Below are 27064 nucleotides of genomic sequence, written 5' to 3'. Positions count from 1 at the left end.
GATGTGTGAGTCAGCCCCCACAAACTAAAGGCTTAAAGGAAATTTTGATTTATAGATTGATTTTGAGCCCTCCCACTGGTGACAAATCTGCTGGCTCCTAACAATTTGTTGTGTTTTTTTTGCTGCATTTACGATTTTGAAACCAGTGTAATATCTTAAAGTCACAATAAAAATATCTTCCAAGTAAAACTCTTTGTCAGGCCAGTGTAAGAGAAATTGAATAACCCTAAAAGAATAACTTACTACTGCTATTGTCACAGATACCTCCGTTGGGTACTTCAAAACATGATTTGATTTAAGTAACACAATTGAGTACTTCTTCCACCACTGGGTGCAAGTAAATCCTATTTTTAACTACTCTAATTGTGTAAGGGTACTATTTCAGCAAGTATATACATTTAAAAAAAAGCAATCATGCAACTTTAACTCAACACATTAAGCAGTCAATCACATTGCACCTTTTGTCCTCTTATCTCATTGTTGAGGTAAGATATTCTTGTATAAACAGCCGAGATGGATGGCGGCTGCAAATCTAGCTGCAGACACATAATAGGGAAAGAGTTAAGTCTAGCAAGAGGGTCTAAAGAGCGAAGGCAATTTAACTAATGATTGCTATAGCTCTAAAAGCTGTGCACTCGCATATCCCTCCATCAGATGCACTTGCCACCAGGGCCTCATTTTTAGTCCGCCCACACATCGACGATTTACTGCGCACTGTAGCAAAGAAGTACACAGCTCGTATTATGGTCTAAGGTAAGGTGTTGGAATGAAACTAGAGTACTTAACTAAAGCATATCAGGTGTCAAATGTTAAACTCCAACCAATTTTCACCAACAGCAATTAAAGATGTGCTTACTTCACTTCAAAAATCAGAACAGCTACAGATTTTTGTCTGGGCGGCACTTTACATGATGTAGGGCTTGCAGTGAAGTTCAGATGATCCACTTTAGCAACTGGATTGACATAATGCTCCAATTTGCAACACAATTGTAATACTGAGGGGGAAAAAGTCAATAATTTAACTGTCAATAATGCAATTTTCAATGATGAAGCATAACTACTAACTTTACCTAACTTATGTATTTAGCAAATTAACAATCAGTCAAATAACTACTCCAATTAGTTGACTATTCTTTTCAATGTATGGGTTTTATTGCCTACTTAAAAGGCCGTGGCTACAGATAGCCCAGCTGTTTCAGGAGCCACGGCATGGCCATATAGCCTCATGGCTAACCCTAACCTTAACCTTAACCCTAACCCTAACCTTAACCCTAACCTTAACCCTAACCCTAACCCTAACCCTAACCCTAACCTTAACCCAAACCTTAACCCTAACCCTAACCCTAACCCTAACCCTAACCTTAACCCAAACCTTAACCTTAACCCTAACCCTAACCTCAACCCAAACCTTAACCTTAACCTTAACCCTAACCCTAACCTTAACCCTAACCCTAACCTTAACCCAAACCTTAACCTTAACCCTAACCCTAACCTCAACCCAAACCTTAACCTTAACCCTAACCCTAACCTTAACCCAAACCTTAACCTTAACCCTAACCCTAACCTTAACCCAAACCTTAACCTTAACCCTAACCCTAACCTCAACCCAAACCTTAACCTTAACCCTAACCCTAACCCTAACCTTAACCCAAACCTTAACCTTAACCCTAACCCTAACCTCAACCCAAACCTTAACCTTAACCCTAACCCTAACCCTAACCTTAACCCAAACCTTAACCTTAACCCTAACCCTAACCCTAACCCTAACCTTAACCCAAACCTTAACCTTAACCCTAACCCTAACCTTAACCCAAACCTTAACCTTAACCCTAACCCTAACCTTAACCCTAACCTTAACCCTAACCTCAACCCAAACCTTAACCTTAACCCTAACCCTAACCTTAACCCAAACCTTAACCTTAACCCTAACCCTAACCTTAACCCAAACCTTAACCTTAACCCTAACCCTAACCTCAACCCAAACCTTAACCTTAACCCTAACCCTAACCCTAACCTTAACCCAAACCTTAACCTTAACCCTAACCCTAACCTCAACCCAAACCTTAACCTTAACCCTAACCCTAACCTTAACCCAAACCTTAACCTTAACCCTAACCCTAACCCTAACCCTAACCTTAACCCAAACCTTAACCCTAACCCTAACCCTAACCTTAACCCAAACCTTAACCTTAACCCTAACCTTAACCCTAACCTCAACCCAAACCTTAACCTTAACCCTAACCCTAACCCTAACCCTAACCTTAACCCAAACCTTAACCTTAACCCTAACCCTAACCTTAACCCAAACCTTAACCTTAACCCTAACCCTAACCTTAACCCAAACCTTAACCCTAACCCTAACCTTAACCTTAACCCTAACCCTAACCCTAACCCGGCGCGGTCAAATAGCCTAGCAGTTTTGGCCGTGCCGCGGCTCTGTAGACACTCCCTACTTAAAAATTGGTTTTCCTAGAGCTAATTTGCTCAACAATGTTAAGTAAAGGAATCGAGTGGAACATTGTTACATAACATTCTATTGTGCCCCATTGCATTGTCGGTAAAGAAGAAAATTATAGTATTATTTTTTAATGTCCTAATAAATTCAGCTGCATCCTAGAATTATAAGTGACACAGTTTCCACGTTTGACATAAATGTACCAGTACAGGACAGAATCACTTATTTATTTGCTGAAATTGTATTTCATGGTTTTATCCACCCCTTGTACTGTTTGAATTAATTATACCGACAAGAATGTCTACTTCACTTTGTTTTTTTCTTTGGTGCAAGTGTGTAAAAAACACGTTCCCGTTTTCATCATTCTCCCCCCAAACTGCTGTGACTTGTATACGTGCCGAACGAGAGTGATGAGGAGCGCGAACACCTGAAGCAGAGCAGTTGTGACAAAAGGCAGCTTAACCCGGCAGTCTGGCACAAGCTCAGTGTAGCAGCAAGCAGCCAGTCACTGCAAACAAACAAATATCCAACAAACAAAGTTGGCAAATCCAAATTCCAAACTGGCAAGCCTCACTGGGCCGCTATAAGGGTGGTCACGGCACTAAATGGCATGTAGGCAAAAACAAAGTTCCAGGGCCAACAATTCACACAGTGTTAACAACAACATGAGATAACTTCAGCGTTTGCTTTATAGTGGGTTGAAGAATCCAGACGACAGCCGTGTAGTGGTATGTTATGGTATGTCTATGTGGTTCTTTAAACTGGCTGTCAGGAGGATGTTTGGTAAACACAGCTGCAAAGCAAAGAGAGGTGAAGGAAATGCTTAGGAACTAAAACTAAAAGCACCTTCTGCTTTGGTGTAATGCTTTTATTTATCAAACTACAGCATCGACTACACACTTAACAAGGCCAGCCTGATTGGTCAACCAAATGAAAAAATTAAATACATTTTTATCAGGATCAGAATCAGAAAAGGTTTATTGCCATCGTCAGTGAACAAAATTCACAGGCTTGTACCTTTATTTGGTGATTCAGTGAAACAGAATGACAATGAACAATAATAAAAGCAACTAAGGCATGCATTAAAGAAAAACAATTCAAATTTACTATAAGATAGAAAAGAGACTAGTATGTACCAGTACAAACATTATATATACCATAATATATCACAGGGCTTTGGTGTACTTGGGTGACAAAGTACTATTATAATAATAAAGGTCATTCATTTAAAAAACAAAACAAATCTCATTAGTGGTCGTGGCTGGCTGGAGCCTATCCCAGTGACTTTGGGCCTTAGGCGGGGTACACCCTGGACAGGGGCCAGCTCGTCACAGTGTTAACACAGAGACATAGACACACAGACGAACATTCACTCTCACATTCGTTCACATGGGGCATTTTAGAATTTGACCTCACATATGTGTAAGTATGTGTTAGGACGGTGGGAGGAAGCCAGAGTACCACAGTAACACATGCAGACTGTATTCCCAGGGATCCATTAACCAAGCTTACATTTCAGAATAAAATATATTGAAAACTGTGTACCTGCTGGCCGTTTCAGAAAACGAAACTCACAGTAAATAAAAATCATTTTCTATTTTTCTTGGGCAGCAACCTTGAATGCTCTGTGACGGTTGCCCAGCGAAGCCCTTCTTATAGTGTCCCAGGGCCGAAGTGGCTGTGTCTGTGGGGGCAGCGAGGCAAAGCCAATGAGAAGTGAAGGACTCTGGGCCTAAGACACTGTATATGTGTGTGGTTTGTTTACCCCGGGACCGAGCAGTCAGAGGCAGAGCGGTGACAGTGGCCCTCACTGGCCATTATTCTATAATGGACTGGTGGAGAGCGGATCTTTGGTGCTTCTTTCTCCACTGGGACTGAACTGACTGGTGGCTGGTGCTGCCTTGTCATGGAGAATGCAACTTTGGCCTACGTGGTCTTTTTGCACGATGTTGTCCATGAGATTGGTGTGGATGTATTTTTGTGCAATAATCAGAAGTTTACGAGTTTTGGAGCTGTGCCTCACGGCTGTTACTGTCCACCACGGAACAAGAGCTCCACCGCACTCCAAGCATCAGCACCGAACCCAGTGTGCGCTCCGCTCCGTATCTTTGAGTGGATCGAGCAGGTACACAAGGCGAGTGTTGCTCGGCCCCTAAAGTAAATGTCGTAGAAACACACAAATCCCATGGACGACGTTGTGCATATGTTGCACAAAATGGTCACGAGGCAGTAGCGTAACAGCAGCCAGTTCAGTCCAAGCGAAGAGTGAAGCACCTCTTTTCACAGCGAGCCAGGGTGGTCTTCAGCCCCGTTGAGCCAGCAGCATCACTGATCGGGTTCGGTGTGAACAGGGCGCTGCACCTCTCATGGACTTTGCCTCTGCACCGCCCCCTGGAGGGGCCTCTGACCCCGGGGAATAAAGAGGAGCTTGATTTACATTATGAAATTAAATAAGGACTTGTTTTCCGTTTCCAATGTTTGTTTTAAAAAACAAAAATTTAATATGAAAAACGGGTTACACTATTTTCTACTTAGTTTCAAGATCGGAAAAGGGGGAATTAGTCATTTTCCAATGGATTTCCCATTTCTAAATAACTATCAATTGGCCAGCAGGTACACTGACCAAAAACACAAAAATGTGACACAAATTCATAAGAATTTTGCTGGGCATTTAATTAATAAAATAAATTGCATCAGTAACATAACACGCCATGCAACACTACACCATCTTTCACCTGAGAACATTCACAAACTAGGAACTTGCTTCAGGGCTAAGGTGCAATATAAAACAATTTATAATAATAACACATAATATAGAGAACATTTCAATAAAATGAGGGCATGCAACATTAAATGTGTGTAGAATGAAAGTAATTTAAATCCAATATATAAATACAACAGGATCAGAAGTATTATTTACATGTATTATTAAAATGACTAGTGTTATTAAGGTGCTATGAACAGCCATTGTAACAAAGCAAAGCTAAAACATTTTTTTGTTGTTGATTACTGGGTAAATTCTGTAAATAACAATAGAAATTGCAGTTATTTCAATCCTTTCAATATCGATGCCTGTATTTCTGACATATACACCAGTAGTGCTCTCTAAACAGTTGAAAGGGGATCGAGTTAACAATATTATGTTCACCCAGAGTAATGTGTGTGCACAAGTCACAATATGCACAATAAAATTAGCTGCAAAGAGCAATGTTCCTTCTGCTGAGGAGGGATTTCTTCACAGGTCTCTGAGAAATTACGGCATAATCTAACAGTTGGCTGTGCACTGTGAGAGCTGGGGCCATTACAGTTTCTCTGCTTTCTCCCCAAATGAGGCCGACTGGCAGATGTGTTCCCACCGCTGTAGGGCTGTTCTAAATGGTCTTGTTATGCTCTGTTTTGGAAGGAGGAAGAGCGGCCTGGGAAATGTGATGGTAATCTAGTGGATTTGAGAGGATTTCTGTCTTTTCAGCCTTAAATGAAGGAAGTGAAGACGCAGTAGATGGTAATAAAGTTATGTTCGAAACATCTTGTCAGATGTGGCAATACAAACAAGTGGTATAAACATTTATTAGCTGCTTTTAGAGCAGATGATTAAATATGGTAGAAGTTACATTACATTTGTCATTTTCTATAGTTTCCTGTAAATAGCACTGATCTCCCCCCAACATATATTTTAGACTCCACTAATCTAATGTTTACAAACTCTTTATGGGTGAACTTGGTGTTTGGGTTCAAGATCTAGATTATATTCCTCCACTGTCCTCTTGTGGCTGGGTTTGGCATCATCTGGTATTTATTTCACATTCAAATTGTATAGATTTGATAGGTCATAGATAATTTAGTTTGAAGGTATAACACAATTTGAAATCGCCAAGTAAAATATTTGTTCGGTTTGAAGTTTTTAAGTGTCAGACTTTTAAATTGGCCACCAAATTATGACTCTCTCTACTCACTCTTTCACTGTTTTCAATGCTGCCGCTATGTATGTAAGCTTAGCAGTACAAACACTAGAGCTAATATATGTGGCTGTATAAAAGCTTTTTGTCCACTGGAGAGCCACAGCCCAATCTCTCTGCTGCTTGCTTTGGAACTAAAAGTCATTGGCGTCAATTAGGGATAATCTTGTTCAGTGATCACAGTTTAATGATTGGTTTGGGAGCTGAAAGAAAGAGAGGTAAGCCAGCATCAATGAGCACCGCACTTACGGATCGGTCTGTGAAACCCTTTTAGCCCCTCTACTCCAATTACCCAAGATATCCCCATCAATATATGCATTATATATCTTAATTTAGATTTACTTTAGTCAGAGGTGGCTTATTACAGTGAAATGCACTGAATAAGATCCTGTCTGACTGATTCTACTGTGGGCTGAGGAGGAGAGCTGTTAGCAAAGCTGTAATTCACACTACATAATTATTGCAACATAATGCATATTCAATAATGCTTTCAGCTAGACCTTTAATATAACGTAAGAGGACAAACAGTACACTCAGACACAGCATTTTGACCTCAATTTTGTCCATCATCATCATCCAAATCATTAATTGGACTTACAGTGTGGGTGATGCACTGAATGTTTCTCTCTAATCTGTATCTAACTAACTAAATAGTTAAGCTACTATAAATTTGTGTTTGGATGTTTTTTGCCTTGAAAAAAATGTGTTCTTTGTGATAATATTTTTCAGGCAGCAGTTTTGTGGTGAGTGTTGGCAGCTTTCTGGACATCTCCAACTGGCTAAACCCGGCTAAGCTTACCCTGTACTACCAGACCAACTCGTCCACTCAGTGGGTGCAGGATTACTGTGGCCAGAGGACCACCGAGCCCTGCGAGCAGCTTTGTGATGAGGACACAGGTGAGGAGAGCCGCTCAGCACCTTTCCTCTTCATAAGCGACACTAGATAACAATATTTAAGTAGCCAATGTTAGGCTCTAGTACAACTTCTGTCTTCATTCTTCACTTTTGCCTATTGGCTCATTGTCCCCTGTGGTTGGATGTTATGTTGACAAGTTTTTTGGGGAAAACAAGTATTAATAGTAAAACAAGAAAGAAAAAATAAGTATTCTGATGCTATTGTGAGTAAGATGTTAGAAGTACCTAACAGTTATCAAGAGATGTTCCACTCCCCTTTTTTCACTTTTGGGACATTCATCCTTATTCATGATGTACGCTTATGATCGCGGGTTGTGTTGTTTCCTGGTGGTATGTCACCTGTCTCATTACACATGCAGCCGTGAGACACTTACACATCATTTGTGGCAGGATTGAGGATGGTAATCATTCATATTACTTACTGAACAGTATTATACTTTATATATATGATAATGAATTCCATTAATAATCAGGACACTGAGGAATTTTCAATTAAATGAAATGTTATGTGACTGACTTGTTTAAGTGTGTTGTGGATTCTGATGGTTTATGTGATCTTCATAATACGCTCAGGTAATTCCTCTTTTATGCAGAGTGACAAATATTCTAAGAAAAAAGCTGTGAGTGCAGGATGATAATATTTATCTTGTCCTGAGTGGCACCAGTACCCCAGAGTATTCTGTGGCCAAGTAGATAAAGTCTAAGCTCATTATAATGGATTACATCTGTAATGTACGTGAAATTTGCATCACACTGGTCAAGGGCATGCTGAGGCCTGATGCATAATGTATTAGAGTGACAGCCACGCAATGAAGATGATGAGGATAAAGCTATGTGTTGGCTGAGTCTCCGAGACGATGTGCCTGTATTACTCAGGTTTTAGTTGTGTTTTGTTATGGTATGATTTTATTTAGCAGATAATTTAGTATTCTAACAATGCACTCTCAGCATTTCCTCTGTATGCATAGGACTACATACAATTATTTTTGACAATATCCATGTTATACATTTACTCTTTTTCACCTAATTCTATTTTGGTAAGGGGGTTTAAGTACCACCTGCTGTTTTCAAATATGCAAATGTATTATATTATGTATATTGTTAGCAAAAAGAGATCTCAGAATGTTGCAAAAGAGCTGATTACAAATAATTTGACATAAGTAAAAGAAATAACATTTCAGCATTTTTGTGGTTATAATTTTAAAATACTTTCGAATTTGTATAATTCCTAAAACATCAACTAAAACATTTATAGACAAGGATTAGCACATTTCTCTTGGATCGACATAATGTTGTCTAAATCTATTGAGATACATTTCTGCTATAATGTACTCAGTAGGAATAATAATGTTGTCATCATTGCCACCACATACACTCAACATGCTCAACATGAGGTGGTGAACTTCCTATTTGATTGCTGTGCAGTGTAACTTTGCCAGTCGCCTTAAACTCTTAATCCTCCGACAGAATGGGGCTGTGCACCACCTGTACCGAGCTCAGACACAAAGACAAGCAACACATTGGATATAACACTGTTTCTATCTACAGGTTTCCGCTAAATCCTGCTCACTGCTGTCCTGACAGATGAAGCATTTGTTATCTAAATCTTACGTGTCACAGTGTAGATCCACTTTATCCCGAACCTGCTGTTCTGGTTTGATGGTACACACACCTGTCAGCAGGAGATATGAGGCCAGACATGTTCCCCTCCACCACCAAGAACAAACTTCTGTGGATACATTTGTTATTATTATTTAATAGATTAGCTGCATTTTTAACGCCTTCTTGTCAGCCTGGGTGGTTGCTTGAATATATTCACATTTACAATTTCTTCTTCTTTTTTAATGTAAAAAAAAAAAATATGTTGTGCCCGCAGGCTTTATTTGACAGGAAAGACAGTGTGAAATGGGGATGAGAGAGAAGGGAGGACATGCAGTAAATTGTCGGAGTCGGGATTTGCGGCCGGCTGCACTAGCCAAGTGTATGTGTGCTGAGCCTTAACTACTCCACCACCGGGAAGCACTGACAATTTTGTCTATAAATTTGAAAAGTGGAGCAGTTTATGCTGCCAAAAAAAATCATCTGGTATGAGTAAACTTCTCCCATTTCCATTAGTTCAAGCCAGAAAAATATGAAGCAAAAATACTTTAATTGTCCCGATTTGCTTCTCCGGCATGATTACAAACTATCTTGCCAATATGTTGGTATCACTCGACAATGTTACGCTAGTTGACTCCGACTGTGGACACGCCGCCAATGGATCAGTGCATAATCAATCCTCCACCTTCACCTCCACTCTCGCCTCTGCGTGCCCTTATCTGTAAAAAGACAGATGCTGGGGATGGCAGAGCACGAGGATGATGCAAGTGTTGGCCATGCGCAGCTCTTAGTGGGATCCAGCTCAAAATAGAATATATTTGCTCAAAGTTGTCTAACTGTGGAGCGTTGCGGAGGGAAATTTCAGCAATCTATTTTGGGTGTGCATTCCTCTTATTGCATTAGAATAAGTATAATATTTTCAGAGTCTCTCATGACCACACTGTCAAACTCATTTTGGGCCGTGGGCAGAATTTCGGCGCTCAGGCTGAGTCGCGGGCCGAACATAACGTAAAACATAAAACAATAAAAAATATAAGAAATAAATAGCTTTATATAGCCTACGCTGTTTTAAAAAAAAAATACTGGATCGATTAAAATAAACTACAAAAGGTTTGTTCTCATAAACTGAAATGTATTAATAAAAACAAGTCATTTCACCAACACTGAGCTTCAGTTTATGTGCATTACAACTTCAGAGTTGATCTACAGAGATAAACATTTAGTCATAGGTATTTGGAACTGAAAAATATTATATATTTGACTTTATAACAGAATAAACTTCTCAAGATCTAAAAAACATTTTAAATGTACTAACTAACATTTCCACGTCTGTGTCGTTCTCTGTAGTTCTCTGTTCACCTGAACTGACACACCACTAAATACAAACACACGTGGAGCGTTTAAGTCAAGAGGTTAAGTTATGAGCCACAGTGTTCCATCAAACCAAACTCTTTTGTCGAATCGTGGGCCAAATAGTAAGTACAAAATAAAACAATAAAAAATATAAGAAATAGATAGCTTTTTTACAGCCTATTAAAAGTCGTGGAGACTGTTGCACAAAATGTGCAGCAGGTGAAAGGCTGAGTCCATATTCATGCAGCAGCAGCAACAGGAACATGGACTTTTGATGTGATTTCTGATGTGAAATGTTCATATCTCAGACGTGTTTCTGCTCAAACTCAATATGAGCTAGTTTGAGCTGATCTCAGTGAGATTCATGTAGTGACTGAAATGAGGTCATCGTGTAATACACTAATGTGACTAATGTCACATTAGTGTGGACTCATGTTCATACTTTATTACACTCTGAACTGTGTTTTTACCTGTGGATCCTGATCTGTCCAGGTTTGTAGAGGATGTTTTCCTCACAGAGCATCATCACAGAAGTTTGTTTTCTTGTTGTTAGCTCCACATTAGCTCCACTTTTAGCACAGCTGTAACATCCACAAAATGTGCACGGGTGCGCCGGTCCAATCATAGCATTGATAGTGCATAATGTGTCTGACCGTGGATAAAGCACGTACATGTCTACCCGGAGACATTTCGAGTTATTCACAGATTCTGAAATTGTGAATTCAAAGCTCAAAAAATTATATTTGAGTAAGTTGTGGTCATTTGAATGTATACAACTCTCAAACCCATTCACTGAGAAAACGGCCTCTAAAGTTTCTCACCGGAGTGAGCCCAGAGTCACAGGGGGGCTCATTTGCATCTCATTGAGATAAGCCCTCCCCCCTGTCACACTGACACCACCTTCCCCCTACAGCTGTCACTGAAGACTCAAGAGGAGTGTTGTTATTGATGGTAACTGGACTTGAATCAGAATTAGAAGTTACTATATTAAAATGGAAATACTTGGATTACAAAAGGCCCTGAATAGAATCAAAGAATCAGAATCGGGTTCATTGCCATTTGTCGATAAACATAATTCGCAGGTGATTCAGTGCAACACAAACAACAAAATATAAGATAAGATAGCCTTTAATGTTACAACGCAGTAGATACAGGGGGAAAGGACAAATAACTTATAGGAAGTTTAAAAAACACTCTTAATAGAAGAACTCTTCTAAACAGATGCCAGGGCCAGGTATACGAACTGCAACGTGCTCTGCCCATACGCACCTTGCAGGTTCGCTAGCTAACAATAATGCGGCAGAGTTAAAAGACGCAACCCCTTATCATGGCGAAATGAAGGGGCAGCGCCTGGGACACATCCACTCACCGAGCCAAAGTAAGAAATAAGGAGGAGCGGCGTCTTGCACCGTATTTTCCGAAGCTTTTACTAAATAAAGCGGTGCTTTTAGCCCCGTCTGACGTTGTGCCGTGCGCCGTTAACGAGCGCCGTAATCTACACCAGACGGCGCTCTGCGTTCTCTTAATTTACGCCATACGCCGCTCCTATTGTGGTGGAGTGTGATCATATTGACGCTGTGGGCGGCGCGAGCAGAAAAGTTACACTACGGCGCGCGCACGGACGGTGATCTGGTGAACAGGTCCCAAATTTTGGGACCAGAACGTTATTGTCAATTCACAGATAAAAAATAACCTTGTGCAAATCCAGCGCGCCTTACCTCGTTTCGGCGATCTTCGTCAGTTTAATGAGGTTTCAATAAAATTATGTCAAAGTGCGCGAAAGAACGTGGAGCTTCGGGAAACGCGTAGCTTCGGAATACTCCGGACCAGGACTCGGCAGCCAATCAGAGCCAAGCACACAAATTTCGTCAACCAATCACCACACAGCATGCAAATTTTCACTTGTAAACAGTAAACTGTCATGGCACGGACCGTGGCGGACTATTGTCAAGGCTTCCCGGCCCGATTTAATGATAATATGTGTTAATTGTATACTCTCTAGTTTAGGAACCTTCTGTTAAACATCTTCCAACTAGAGGTGGGCGAAATATTGTCGATAAGATAATATCAAAGTTGTTGTATTGGAGAATGCAAATGCAAATATTGAATATAATATATAAGTGTATTGTAAACAAAAATAAACACAGTTATAAGATTTTGGGTGAAAACTAATAAAATAAACCTGCTGTGTTATGTGCTGTTTTACTAAGGGCAAAAAGTAATATTTTAGCCTTTTTTCTGTGCATTCACATTTCTATGTTTGTTTTAGGACAATTCTCCAGGATTGCAAATATCTATATAATCGATATAATATATTGCATATATATGGAAGTACAGCTGAGTTTTCTTCCTCACAGTGCCACTGACTCTAAGCACTCTGAGCCTGGCACCGCAGCATGTACAGGCTTTGTACAAGCGCGTTGTACCAGCCCCACGACACGGGAGAGCGACTACATGATTCTTACATTAAATCCAACATGTCATCTAAAAGTTTTCAGTGCAAACACGAGCCAGCCCCCATCAGAGCTGAACATGCCTGATGTAGATGCAAAAACGCATTGGGTATTGTGAGGATCGTTTTTCATTTTAGTTCTTGATCAAACCAAAGAAGAACGTTTGTCTGTGTCTGAGCTGCTGCTGATATTATTGTTCTGTACAGTGAACACACGTTTGTTATCAGTCTGACTCCTGCACTTTATTTCACTATTTAAGTGTTTACAGACACTAAGTTGAGAATGGGTTACGATCTGTGTCATGTTAAAGGAGTGTCACAGTCAGATACAGCTATAGAATTAATTATAAGGACAAAATAACAACATTAACATACCTTTAAGCGTTAATCTACTTGATAGGAATAGAAATAGAAATTTGATAATTGAATCGAAAAGCAGGCACATAATTGCCGATTTATAAAGTGAAAATTCTTAAGGCTTAATATGTTACCTTGGGACCTGTGACGACACGTTTGATAATTCCATTGACTTTTTAATATCTTTCACCTTTAATTCCTACACAAGTCTATTTTTATTGAAGGAGGCCACTATATTATCTCGGGTCATGACACGCTTTTTGTGCTTGTCCTAAATAACAGTAAAATGGTTAAATTACATAATATGCTGAAAAGCTATGTCAAACCCATCTGTAAACCACTGCACACACAATAAGGCATAGGATTATTGGACGTGATGTAACAACCCCAGAAGGGAAAAGCCTAAAGGAAAGAGGATATCCTTTTAGCTAAAACTCGAATAATAAAACCATGGCTGGAAGCAAAAACACATTTAAAGTATTTTGAATGACTTCCATTTGGAGTGGCTTTATTTGGATAAAGCATCATAACATCATAATTAAGTACTTACTAAAACATGAATATGATTTTCTATTCATATTTAATGTGTTTTTAACGATCGGTGAACTCTACATCAGGACCATGAGATCAAAGGTTTTACTACTCGTTGTAAAAACTAAGCTCACTGTGTTGTACGGTGTGTTGCTATATTCTCATTTTTGTCTCGTACATTTCACATTGTTTCACAGCTCCTATGCAGGCAAACAAAGCCACCAGCATCTCTGCCATCTATCATCATAACTAACCCCATAAAGACCCACGGACCACCTTCACCGCCTTTGTTTGGCTTATTTATTACCACCTCCACTGCCTCCTTCGTCTGCACATCTAAACAGACACTCCTACCTTATTTGTAGTGATTCACTCTTCATGCATGTACTTACTCACAAGAATCCCCCCAGTGAGAAAGAAATGATTACAAATGGGCCCAAGGTCTGAAACTCTCTCCCAATGGAAATTGTACAACAAGCATAAACAAGCTCTTGGACAACAATAAGTTTTCTCTGTGACAAAACCTTGAACCTTGAAATGTGAAAATTACCCACACAGCAACAAACAAACAGCTAGAGTATATGAAACATTATAAATCAGATTGACTTCCATGGGGATGAAGAGACATGCTGTAAAGCGGGCTCTATTGTAAAGTACATGCACAACCCTTAATGAGGGTTAATTACATTACATTACAAACATGGAACATATGCAGTGTGACAGGTCTTTGGACATTTAAAAGCCATTGGTGAGCACCTAATTCCACCAAACAAGCTGTCATGGTGACAGGTGAACTGCTGTAAATTAGCAGTGATGACATTTAATCAGCCGAGCCAGTGTGGTCACTGATTGGATTCGACCCTAAAATGTCTAGCAAAAAGACATCGTTACATCCAGTTAATAAAGTGACATTTGTACAAAAACTACTAATAGTGTATAGTAATTTAAGTATCGACTGCAGTGAAATGAGCAATATATATTTTTTGTAGGTCTAATTTCTTTATGTGTATTATTTAGCTTATTTAATAGTTTCCAGTCAGGCTCAAAATACATGTTTTTCTCTGAGCATAATTGTGATGTGACACAAGAGTCTTTATTTGATAAGCGGGTGCCATAAAAGCGTGAAGAAGTAATTCTAATCAAACACCTGTTACTTGTCACATCCTTTTTGAATTATATCCTGTCATATGATGTGTCAAAGAATTATCGAGATAGCTTAGAACCTGACATCTTAAAAACAATTAACTTGTTTCATAAAGTTAAATAAATAGACAGCGTGTGACATCGCTCTAAGAAACGGTTCCTTGTGTTATCATTAATCTGTAAATACAGCAGGGCCATTGATGCCAAGCTAGCAAATCCAATTATCAATGTATGCCAATGACTTTATGTTTCAGTCTCTTCAGTGCTTCAGCGTTTTTCATTTCTAAGAAAAGAGTACATAAGTTAGCCATGCAAGCCTTCTGCGGATGTGTTAATTCAGCAGAATGTTTAATCAAGCAGACATATCCCCTGTTAATTGCTTGATCCCGCCTTGAACACATTTGCATGAAGAAAGGAGCAGTGGAGCATTGGTTATTTCTAAAGTATGTATGAGATTAAGTACTACATGCTGGGCTTTAGTCTGCTGCACTTTATCTCAAATAATTCAATTTTTTTGCATTGAACACTATTACTACATTTACCAGTATATTGGTTAAGCATGCAAGGTGGAAGATCAGGATCTCGGTTTTGTCGGCTGTCTCCTGGTATTGGTTTGAATTGGTGAAACTAAATTGTAATTTAATGTATGAGAGAATTTCCTGTATGTTTCTGTTCTAAACATGCAACTGAATACCAGGAGTGTAGAACTCCACTTGGCTCGTGGCTCGTTTCCGAGTTGTGACTCGTAGACTGAAGACTTGGGACTCAACTCAGACTAGACTCGTCACTTGATTTCAAGTTAGGACTTGGACTCGTGGAAGTGAAGTCGAATACGGACATTTTGATTTCACAAAAACATGTACCGTACGCTTTAAGGGAGATATTTTTTCTGGGCCCGTAAGTGCATTAGAGGTGATTAAACCCCCTAAAGGACATTTAGGCCATTAAAATTCTGAATAGGCTAGCTCGGTAGATACAAGGGGGGAGTTTCTGTTGAAACAAACAACTCTTTCTACTTCAGGAAGGCTCCTCCCAATGGGCGGGTCTTACCACAGAACAGTATTAATATCGGAGTTCTCGATCTAAATTCTTTTATTGACAATGACTCTTGGATGAGAGTCAAAACGTCTATTTTTTCTAACTGAGTCCAGATGACTACAACTGAAGCTTTTTTCTACCCCTAAAGGACAGACAATCCAATGGTGCTGAGGCGGTATATTGGGGGTAAATAAAATGTTCAGTTTGATTTTACTCAATTGTACCCAAGTATGTAAAAAAATTATAAATAAACATAAATATTGAACATTAAAGGCACAATGGACGATTTTTCGTCAATTTGAGAACACAGGCGGAAGTGCGCATGCTACTCCCCCGTGCGGACTGATACAACACACGTGCGTTTGTTTATTAGCGCGACGGATCGCATCACATCTCTCGTCTCCCGTAGATTTCCGTCTTCTTCTGAGTCAGCTCGAACAGTTTTTCTCTGTCTTCATTTTGTCTCGTACACTGAGGGAACTATATTATGATAGATCAATGCGCTTAGACACGCGGAAACGTGGGGACGAACCTGACGCGGCTGCAGGTGAGCGGTAGCTGCGTTTTATGATTGATACGTGGCAGGACTAATCGGCAGTCCACACCACGAGGAAATAAGACTCAGATTTGGGCCAAAAAAATCGTCCATTCAACCTTTAAGTAAATTTATGTTATATTCACTAAATTATCAGCATTAAAACTTGTGATAAAATCCTGGACACTCCCCTGTTACAAGTGACAAAAGCTTTATGTTGACAAATTAAAGAATCTGAACATTTCTTATGATATGATTTAGTTTTTCTAATTTTTGTGGCATGACCTTTGAATACCAGATTTTGTTTACAATGTGTCCATGTTTTTCAATGTTTTGTCCTTAGAGTTACATTTGCTTAACAAATCCTTTTTCAATCATAATTTAGTACATTCTTGGTTATTATTAATAATGTTAGTTTAAGCAATGTTACTCAATCTTCAGTAACATTTTTGGCTACTTTACCCAACTCTTTACTTTTTTGCTCATGTGGTCAACATTTAGTCAAAAATAAACTTCACACACTTCCTCACAAACTCTAAGTTGAAGTAGGAACATCTCCTGTTGTCCAGTAGTGACCCAAGACCTGCTCTAAACAGAGTTGGCCCCAGACCTCCAGACCCTATGGCTCCCCCTATAGCAGTTAGGAACTAAACACACTGTCTGACAAACTGCCTGTGGCTTTTGAGGATATAAAGTGAGTTTACTGTTTGAGCACTGGGCAAAAACATCTTCTTTATTCCATCACTTTTGAGACCCCCATAGACATAAAGATAAAAATGGGATATGTATTAACATTGTATATGTTCTTTGTGTAGTGGCTCAATTAATTGGTCACAAAAAAATGGTAATTTAAACGTATGACATTTCTAAATGATTGTAAGTACAGAGTAGTGAGTGAGGTGAGCACTCGTGGCTCAGATTCAAGGCATGGATTAATTCAAACATGAACATGATTAAATACATGAATCAATCAAAATGCAACTTTGAGTACTGTAAGCTAATAATGAGGAAACACCATGCCGAGAAGCTCATAAATGTCGATTTTAAACCCTATTTCAATATGTCCCGGATGGAGATGTTCTTGCCAACACAAAGCTCTATGTTGTTTGGGGAAATACCATTGTGAAAGCAGTGATTTATTTTGAATATTTAAGCTGTAATCAGTCAACAATCTGCATTAGCAATGATGTTTGCTCAGTAGTACAGTATAATTATACACAGTGGATGACTTGGTGCTGATGTGTAACACTGTGAGCGGTTAACATTGACAATATAATGTTATAGATATATGTTATAGTTATATACATGTTGTAGATATGGAATATGCTTAACTATATGTTAATATAGCCGTTATGATTTTGCATTTAATTTCACCTTGTCTCCTGAATTCATTTTGCCATTTATTCAGTAGACAGTTTAATCTCACCATCTAAAAGCACAAAAAATAGTAAATGGTGACTTATGGATATTGTGTGGAATATGAGTAGCAACAGTAACCATCATTCTGTCAGGAGCGCTCCTGGTTATAGTCAGCTCCCGTCTCTCATCTCCAATAAATCAAAGAAGCACTCAGGCATTTTAAACAGCAAATCGTAGTTTGGAATGTAAATGCCTTGCCTTGTGTTTGTCAGGAAGTGAAAAAAAGTCGAAACACTATTTATAATCTAAGCAGAGGCTGACTGCTAATAAAATGCCTATTGCAGCCTGTGGCAGGAAGAGGAGAGTTATGGAGATGGTGCATGTGCTCTGACTGCACATGTGCACGATGGGTTTTGTTAAGCTCTACCTCTGGGCATCTAGCTGCACTTAAACGCATGTGTGTTAAATTTGTAAAGAATGCACTGGATTATAATGAGCACAGTAGTTCAAAAATTCACAATTTGCGATATGAATACTTCAATACTACCTCCACGATGAACGCACTATTTAGAGAAAAGGAGTTCACCATCATTATTAACACCAAGCAATGAAGCGGTGAAACCCCTTCTGACACATGGCCTACTGAGCAGTGCAGACTTGAAACAACCCACATCAATAGGTAAACCTGAGTGTGTATATGACAGTATTGTATATTCCAGGGGTCACTTAAAATCTTTTATGCCACTTTTATGTTATAATATAGAGTATTTTAATAGGCCTAGTTGGTTTTCACAATATACCTTTTTTTTTTTATATTGTAGCGTTGGTGGCAATCCGCTTGTTGGAAATGTGTCCTCTGCATTTGACCCATCCTTCAATGGGGCCTCTACTCAGGAGCAGTGGTCGTGGCATGCAGCGCCCGGGGGCCCATCTCCAGGTCTTTGTGCTAGGTTTGGTCAGGGCTACCTTCGCAGGAGGATTTTACCTGGTGCATGTTTTTGAGTTGATGAGTTGTTTTGGGGGAATTAGGAGAGCTCGGAAACCCACCCAGACACAGGAGGAACATGCAAACTCCACACAGAAAGTACCGGTCAGCCGGTCGACCTTGTGACATTCTCGCTGTGAGGTGAGAGTGCTCGCCACTCTGCAGCTGTACACGAGACATGAGAAGGGGTCTTTGGTAATGTGTACTACAAGTGTTAAAATGTTTTAACGTAGACATAGTTTTATTTTCTACCTTGTGATGTGTCAAGGGTTCTTTCTAGGCATTTGTTTGGAACAGTTATCTTGTGCCATGTTTGCCTCATGACTGTCTCGGCAATGTTGTCCTTGCAAAAACTGCATGTGGTTGACCTTTCTGGAAATTAAACTACCTTCTCTGGGTCGTGCGGTGCACAAAGGCATGGGAAGTGCAATTTCTCTCTCGCGTGACTTAATTTTTATGCTTTTCAAAATATGATTAAATTAATTGAAATATTTGTTTGAAGTTAATTTTAGGTAGAGTATAAAGCTGACCTGCTGTGGAGCAGGATTTTGCACACTGGACAGACTTTCCTCAGCTCAAAACTTTACAGAACGCAGCGATGTTGATTGTCGTTACATGGACCTAGCTGCCTGCTGCGGTGCACACAAACATGTATGTCTGCTCGTTCATCTCGTTGCTCTAATGAGCAGAATAGTTAAGTATTGTAGAGCAATTCTCAGACTCTTATCAGTCAGTGGTGTGCTTCTTTTACAGACATTATGACTGATTGAGCTGTAAAAGCTTTCTCCAGCTGCTCTGCGATCTGACTCACAGTAGTGACGCATACACTGTTCTGACCCGTGGGTGCAGGTCAGGTCATGACAGAAAGGATCATTTCACAGCGGAGCGAGTTGAGGCTCATTTGCACCTTTGCATTTCCTTGTTAAACTCGTTTCTTCATGAAAAGGGGTTGGATTGTAATAAAACACACCTAATATTGCAGCTTAACATACAGAGAAGATTTCTCTGAACTAGGCTCTGCATTGGGAGCGAGTGATTCAAAATTGTGAGATGGAGAGAGAGCAAGACGGGATGTGAAGGAAAGATGCAGAACCCTGTTTATTTTAAATTAATATATCCAAACGCTTTCACTTGACTGCTGCTGCTGCTGCTGCTGCTACTGCTGTTGCTGTACCTGTCTTTGAGGCCCCTATGACTCATCTCAAGAGGTAATTCCTCTTAATAAATAAATGTCAATAGCTGTGTTGGAGATTGAGTTCAGCCCACGTCCTCAAACATGCATCAAAGATATACAATCGTCATCTCCACTCCACTGGTCATATTGTATTGCCTGATTGTTGCATTGCATCATATTTTTATATCTATCTTTTTTATATTATTCATTTAGTAAGGGTCGCATGGCATGCCCTGGAGTAAATAAAAGCTCTTAGTTTTATTTTACTCTCTTTGGCTGCTTGCTTTCGGTCAGCTCTATAAATTACACAGCTAAATTATTAGGTGATAAAATGTGAATGATGTTTCCTGGGTGGCTATTATACATGTATATATGTAGTTATGAATTAATAGGGACAGTGCATATTAATGAACACATGTAAATTGCAGTGTACATATGACAAAGATGCTCATTTCTATCTGTAGGCCCTAAGCAGGTTACATAGAGATTTCATGTTATTGAGAACAGAAGAGCCTATTTATCTTGTGCTGGGAATATCAAATGGTACCAAAAGTACCAGAATGCAGAGATTTACTTACTTACTTACTTTGTTTTCATTGGGGAGAATCTCCCAAACCCTCCGTTCATTGTATCTAGGGTCAAGGGGTTATTTTATACAACAAATGAGGAGCATTTCTGTGATAGTTTGGTAATTTGACTGACACTATGGATGAATGAGCTTCTCTAAAAGTACAATAAAAACTGCCATGTCACAATTGAATTTTGAGTATGAAAACAAAACAAAACATGTGACTGTATTTAGGGGTGACACGCTCAAATCTATGAACTTTCTAAGTGGCAGACACCCAAACCGATTCCAGTTCTTGGCCAATAGCATTTAATACAGATGGATTAGTGTAGCTATATTTAATACTGTTAAAATTGTACGAATCCCTGCATGTACTTCGAGTCTTTGTTCTACTTCCGAGTTCCAAGTGTGAGAGGCAACAGTGCCTCTCTTCATTTTTTTTTTTTTCTTCTGTTGAGTACACATTTTTTTTTCCCCATCTAATCCTTATATAGTGTATATAGTGTGTTGTGATTTGTTCCTGCCAGGAAATCAGTAGCAGCCAGAAAGCTGTTCTTGTGTTTGCTGTGAGTTTAATAATGGCTCAGTGCTCAGCACGGAAAACAAACAGTGACCCAAGCTGAGCGATTGGCAGCCTCTTGTACCCAAACAAAGACCTAACTCTGCCGGATCACTTGGTGCTCACTCTGCTGCAGCCCCTCTCCAGCCGAGGCAACCTTTAACACCACGAAATCTCCAGGACCAAAAATACCTCTGTGAAGAAGTTTGGAGAAAACAAAACTAGTGGAACACCAGCAAAACATGGTCACATTTGGAGAACTTTGGCCATTATAAGTGCCAGCCCAAGTGAAGACACAATTGTATTCTTTGAATAATATAAATAAGTAAAATAAAAATAAAAAAATAAAATACAAATAAATAAGTGAATATCCAACTAGTTCCAAACTTGCTCTCACAAACTCTTTGGCACATTATTCACATGCATGACACATGCACAACTTTAGAACAGCTTTTTTCAGATGGCAAAGTGAAGCAGTAATGGACTGGTCCATCTTAACAACTGAAAAGGCACTGAAAGTAGGGCATGGGCGATATATTTTTTCCAAATTGATTGATCTCACAATTCAATTCAATTAGATTTTTGTCTTACCAAAAACAAATAAGGATTTCACAAACCGTATTCATCCAAAGCCAAACTCCAACTTGCTCCAACGCACATGATTATGATCTTTTAATTAAAAATATCCAAGGTGATCATTGATACTTAGAAATTATGGTATTTCATTTAAGGCGGACAGTGACTGTGGGAAAATCTAAATTTTAGATATTTGTATTTGAAACTTTTTTTCTGTATTTTACTTATATAAATGTAAGAATTGTGTTTATGTAGTTATTTCATCTAGACATGTATTCAAAGTTTTTCGTTATGTGGTGTTTTGAATTAAAAATAAGGTATTCTATGTGTTAAAATGGTCAACATTGCACCTATTTGGGAGATATAAATGATAAAATGGAGCTTCATTTTGTTGACATATAGCATGGGTTTTAGTTTAAGAGCTAATTTTTATGAGAAAACGGCCTTTGAAATCACACTTGATAAATCTATTGATGCAAGAAATAATAAAATGTTGGTGCCGATTGGACAAATTTGTTGTTTCCAGGTGAAAGTTTATATGTTGCGAGACTGACAAAACAAAAGTTTTGCCTGTAATTTCTCCCTTCAAAAGTCAGTCTATTGCAAAACCCTAAATAAAACCCATGACAATATTATTAGTGTCTTTTGCTGATACCATCAAATAGCAATATATCATGATATATAATGTACTGCTGTATCGTGTTGGTGAGTGTGCTCTTCTCTGTGTGTGTTTCAGGTGAATGCAGCTGTCATGAGGGTTATGCTCCTGATCCTGACCACAAACACCTTTGTGTCCGGAGTGACTGGGCTCGCAATGAAGGGTAACCTCTGTCTGCTCTATTGTCCATCAAGTCACATAAATAAACCCAGCCAAACCACTTCTGAGAAATATGATACAATAGTGTAAAATATATAGTGTGTTTTAAAGTAAAAGTAAGGTACTGGTTTGTCCAGTATTTATGAGCTCAGAACGGCCTCCTGTCCCCAATTATATTACATCCACCAGAGTTTTCAGCGGCATGTGGTTGAAAACAGATTTAATGTAGCTCACGTAGCTCGTTGTGTAAAAGAGATGCCAATCCAAAATCAAAACATTGCTGCTTTGTGAAGACCTGTGGCCATGTAAAACCGCCCCTTAATCTAAAAAAACAAAACAAAAACCCTGAACTCTTTCAAAACACACAATTCAAACCTTTCAAAAAGCTTCAACTGTGATTTCCACACTTGAAATTTAAGACATTTGCACTTAATACAATGTCATATAAATAGACATGCAAATGTACCTGGGCCGTTCCTCTAACTCGAGGAAATTTGAAAAGAAGGGCGAACAGTGCGCACATATAAAAAAGAGATGTGGGAGGGAGTAATAGAGTGTAATGAATCAAAGCAGCAGGGGGCCAGTGATGGAGTGAGACATAATGTGTAGCCACAGAAAATGAAAAAGTACTAGACTGGAATGTGCTTCTGAGAATAGCAGCACAGTCTGATGAGTCTACTCCCTCATTCTGACCTTGTTTGACAGTTTGAGTCTGGATGCTCTCAGTTCATTAAGAGGTCCTGCGCTTTACTGGACCTGATGGAACTGGGCCAACATCAGATCAAATGACCATTCACTGAACTGTTGCCGGGGATGGTAATGCTGTAATATGTCAAAAAGGAGCTTAGGACAATTGTCTTTAGTCCTGATGATTTGTAAGCAAGTGTATCCTCTGTGTCAGTTCCAAATATAGATTAATGCTTCAGGAAGGACATTATCATCTTTCATTCTGAATTTAAGGATTCCCAAAGATTATTTCTAATACATCATACCTTTATTACACCTGTCCTGTGAGCATAACATGAAATCATAGATCTTATTACATCAATACTTTCCCTGAATCGCAGAGCAATTCTGAAAAAGTTTGGCAAACAGTTAAATCCTAATTGCGTAAATCTGCTCCCTCTTACCAAATTAAATGATTAAAGATTTAAGTAGCTTTTATACTAGTTTGTCGAATATTTGCGATACGTTTAACCAGCACTTGGTTGATGCTTGAAACATTTTTGATTATACTGCTCCATCTATTGCTGTTATGCCAAATATGTGGCTGTCTATAGATCCAAAAAAGTCCACTGGAGCTTACACCCTTGAACCTAGGTTGCTATCGTTATTAGCTCCACTAAAAGTAAATTGTTATCTCACAATTCCAACTGAAAGTATGTAAAATATTCCTCTACTACGGAAAACTCCTTTTTTTTTCTCCCTTTGCACAAAGAAGGCAAGAATAATTACATGAATAATTTCTGACCAATCTCAAAACTATCCTGCCGAGCAAAGAACTTGGAGGAGGTAATAAGTAACCAGGTGACGCCACGAGGAAATGAGACTCAGATTGTGTGCAAAAAATCCTCTATTATTCCTTTAAATTTTAAATAGCTACCAGTTCGGTTTTAGTGACTCAAAAAATGTACCGTATGTATTCTTACGCTTGAAGGTAATATGATTGAACAAGTACCCAATTACAAATATTTGGCATCTTTATTGAAGATAAACTCTCAACAAACACGTACAATCTTAAAATCAGATTGTCATCCTTCTTTAGAAATAATTCTCTTAATTGTAGAAAACAGTTTATCCAGGCACATTTCTCTCAGTTCTGAATTATGGTGATATTATATATGTATGCATTCTATAGCAACAGTGTTAAAACCTCTGAACTCGGTTTATCATACAGAACTCACCACTGAATTAAAGTAGGACGGCAATGATTTTAAAGTCACACAGAGTCAATACTGAGTTGGGGAAAAAGGCTTTCAGCAACTTTGCTCCGTGCCTGTAGTAAAAAACTCATAGACAACTTCAATGAAATTATTTTTATGTCTTTTAATGAATTCAAAACGCCTGTTAAAGCCAAGGAGCTGGTGCTCTTGCTTTGCATGATTTTGTCCCATATTGTAAGTGTGCTTTTATGGATTTATCCATTTTATGTCTGGTTTTATTGAATGTTTGTTTTTAACTCACAGAAAAGACTGTTTCTCTCATTGGATTTTCCCTGTATAAATAAATTATGAATACATATACAGTACTTTTCTCTTCTTGTTTTCCTCATTTCTTTCTGCAAATCCAAACAATTGTGTTTCAAGTCACACAGAAAAAGCTAAAGGGAAATAAAAAGCACACATTGCCAGATTTGCAAACCAGCAAACAAAATTGCAAAGAAATAAATAGACTTGGCTGAGGTAAATACAGAACAGACAGTAAAACTACCTTTTTAATGCAAGTCAGTTCTTTGTAAAGTCAACACAACTACCTCACCTCAGGCTGACTAGATCCAATCCTAGTTGCTCTCTCTGCTGTAAGCTCCACTATCTAATTTCTTCATATTTGCGAATGTAATTTTCTCCCTTATGCTCTTTTTCACAGTCCTTGGCCCTACGCTACGCTAGAAAAAGGCTATGACCTAGTTACCGGACAGCAGGCCCCAGAGCGCATCTTCAGGTGAGTCATTACCTGGTATGAGTGCATGTTATGTCCATAATGTCTCCTCTGTCAATAAATGAAATGCTCTTTTGGCTTGTGTGCATGAGTCGTTATACACTGAAGTTGAATGGACACAGACAGGTACCTACTCTTAAGTGAAGTCTTACTCCTGGGTTTCAAAATAGCCCACAGAGGAAACTGAAGTGGACTCATTTCAAATGCCTTCACTGCCATTCTTGTTCTGCTGTTGTTCTTGATCGGGTCGGCGTCTTTGACATTTTTTCAACAGGTACAAGGCACAAAAAGCCCTCTGCACTGTCAACCAAGTTTCATGAGCATTTTTGTAATTGTATTTAATGTTCCAACTGGATGTGTGTGTTATTGTTTTAATGTTATTATTATTATTTGAAAAAAATAAAAATGTACAATTTAGAGAACACAAGCGGAAGTGCGCATGCGCATGTCCCCGTGCGGACGCACAAAAAGGCCTTGTTGATACACGCGTTTGTTTATTAGCGCGACGGATCGCATCGCATCTCTCGTCTCTAGATTTCGTCTCTTCTGAGTCAGCTCAAATTGTCTTTCTCTGTCTTAATTTTGTCCCGTACACTGAGGGAACTATATTATGATAGATCAATGCGCTTAAAGACAAGGAAACGTGCTGCTCTCCTGGGGACGAGCCGACGAGGCTGCAGGTGAGCAGTAGGTGCATCCTATAATACGTGGCAGGACTAATCGGCAGTCAACGCCACGAGGAAATGAGACTCAGATTTGGCGCCAAAACATTGTCCATTACTCCTTTAAAGGTTGAATAAAAGATTTTTCGCCGATTTGAGAAATCAGTGACTGTTAGTTATTTTTTTTAAATGTGCATGCGCACACTCAACCCCCACCCTCCTGTTCTTTCTGAGAGGCCGCCTACCATCAAACCTCGTGCATGAGCACGCTACAGCCCCGCTGCTAGAGCACGCGACATGCTAGAGCACGCTACAGCCCCGCTGCTACACAGTCTTTCTCTGTCGTCCCTCAGCTGTTTTTGTACTTCGCGGTCCGAAGCGTTGATCTACACTGAAGAAGGAACTCACTGCTAGCTTCGCTAAACACACACCGGCATATCAACCACGCATGTGCAGCCATGGGAACGTGCTGATATCCTGGGAACGAGCTAGAACGAGCCTGCAGGTGTGCACTAGCATGCAGGAAATGATTGACATGTGGGAGAACTTCTCAGCTGTCCATGCCACGAGGAAATGAGACTCTGAAATATATTATATTCAACCTTTAACCTTTATGTGTATTTTTGGGGTTTGTAGATTGAATTGAAAATACATAATTCTGCTTCTGAAATGGTCACAATTATTATTTGTTGGGTTCTCACAATTATATTGTGAGCTGAATATTCATGAATATTGATTCACCTCACAATCTAGATATTTCTAATCTATTTATTATTATTAGGCATTAGAGTTATATAAGAATTGACGTTAGACTATATTTGGCTACATTTTACATCTTACATAACTTCTCTCACTGACCTTGCTGCTTGAGCCTCTCTGTGTGACTCTACTCAAAGAAATAAGCAGCCAAATCCACAGTGCCTACTCTGCTGCTCTAAGCTGTCCACCTATGCTTCACACTGTGTGCATAAGAAACCTCAAAGTACCAGCACACTCCAAATACATAGGGATGGATTTCCTGTCCCTGTTTCCTGATCACAGAAAATGTTGTGCAGCCCACTGTGCATAAGGCCTGTAAAACTATCAATTACGAGGATGCTATGTATTATGTGTATCGTTATTATGTGTTGAGCTGAAGTCCCTTGTCTTTGGGGTACTTTGATCCCTCAATGTATATCACACTTGTCTTCAAATGACCAGACTTTATTGGCTGAGCCACATATTGCACATTAAAATACAGGTCTCAAATTTCTGCTATATGGGTATTGATGCATTGATGCATGGCAGATGACTGTGGCATACACAGTGTGAGCGGCCCCAGGGAAAGGGGAGCTTTAAGTGTTGTCTTCTTCACATTAAACCCATTGTGCTG

The 27064-nt window shown here is 39.2% G+C and overlaps 1 protein-coding gene and 1 long non-coding RNA gene across 3 annotated transcripts in view; one reads left to right on the top strand and one right to left on the bottom strand.

The window, feature by feature from the left end:
- LOC140366915 (astrotactin-2-like) overlaps positions 1-27064 on the top strand; it is a 259612-nt gene that overhangs the window by 114565 nt on the left and 117983 nt on the right. For both annotated transcript variants that reach the window (XM_072453128.1, XM_072453126.1), the window contains exons 7-9: positions 7141-7308; positions 22292-22376; positions 24959-25033. In XM_072453128.1, the coding sequence (XP_072309229.1) occupies positions 7141-7308; positions 22292-22376; positions 24959-25033 (328 nt within the window). The remainder of the gene's footprint in view (positions 1-7140; positions 7309-22291; positions 22377-24958; positions 25034-27064) is intronic.
- The window catches only part of LOC140366921 (uncharacterized), a 262861-nt gene that overhangs the window by 154202 nt on the left and 81595 nt on the right, over positions 1-27064 (bottom strand). The window lies entirely within an intron of this gene.

Source organism: Eucyclogobius newberryi, unplaced genomic scaffold (assembly GCF_026437365.1).
Source record: "Eucyclogobius newberryi isolate DKJ021-1_F unplaced genomic scaffold, fEucNew1.0.hap1 SCAF_2, whole genome shotgun sequence".
Classification (NCBI taxonomy): Eukaryota; Metazoa; Chordata; class Actinopteri; order Gobiiformes; family Gobiidae; genus Eucyclogobius; species Eucyclogobius newberryi.
This window is presented reverse-complemented; position numbering and strand designations above follow the sequence as displayed.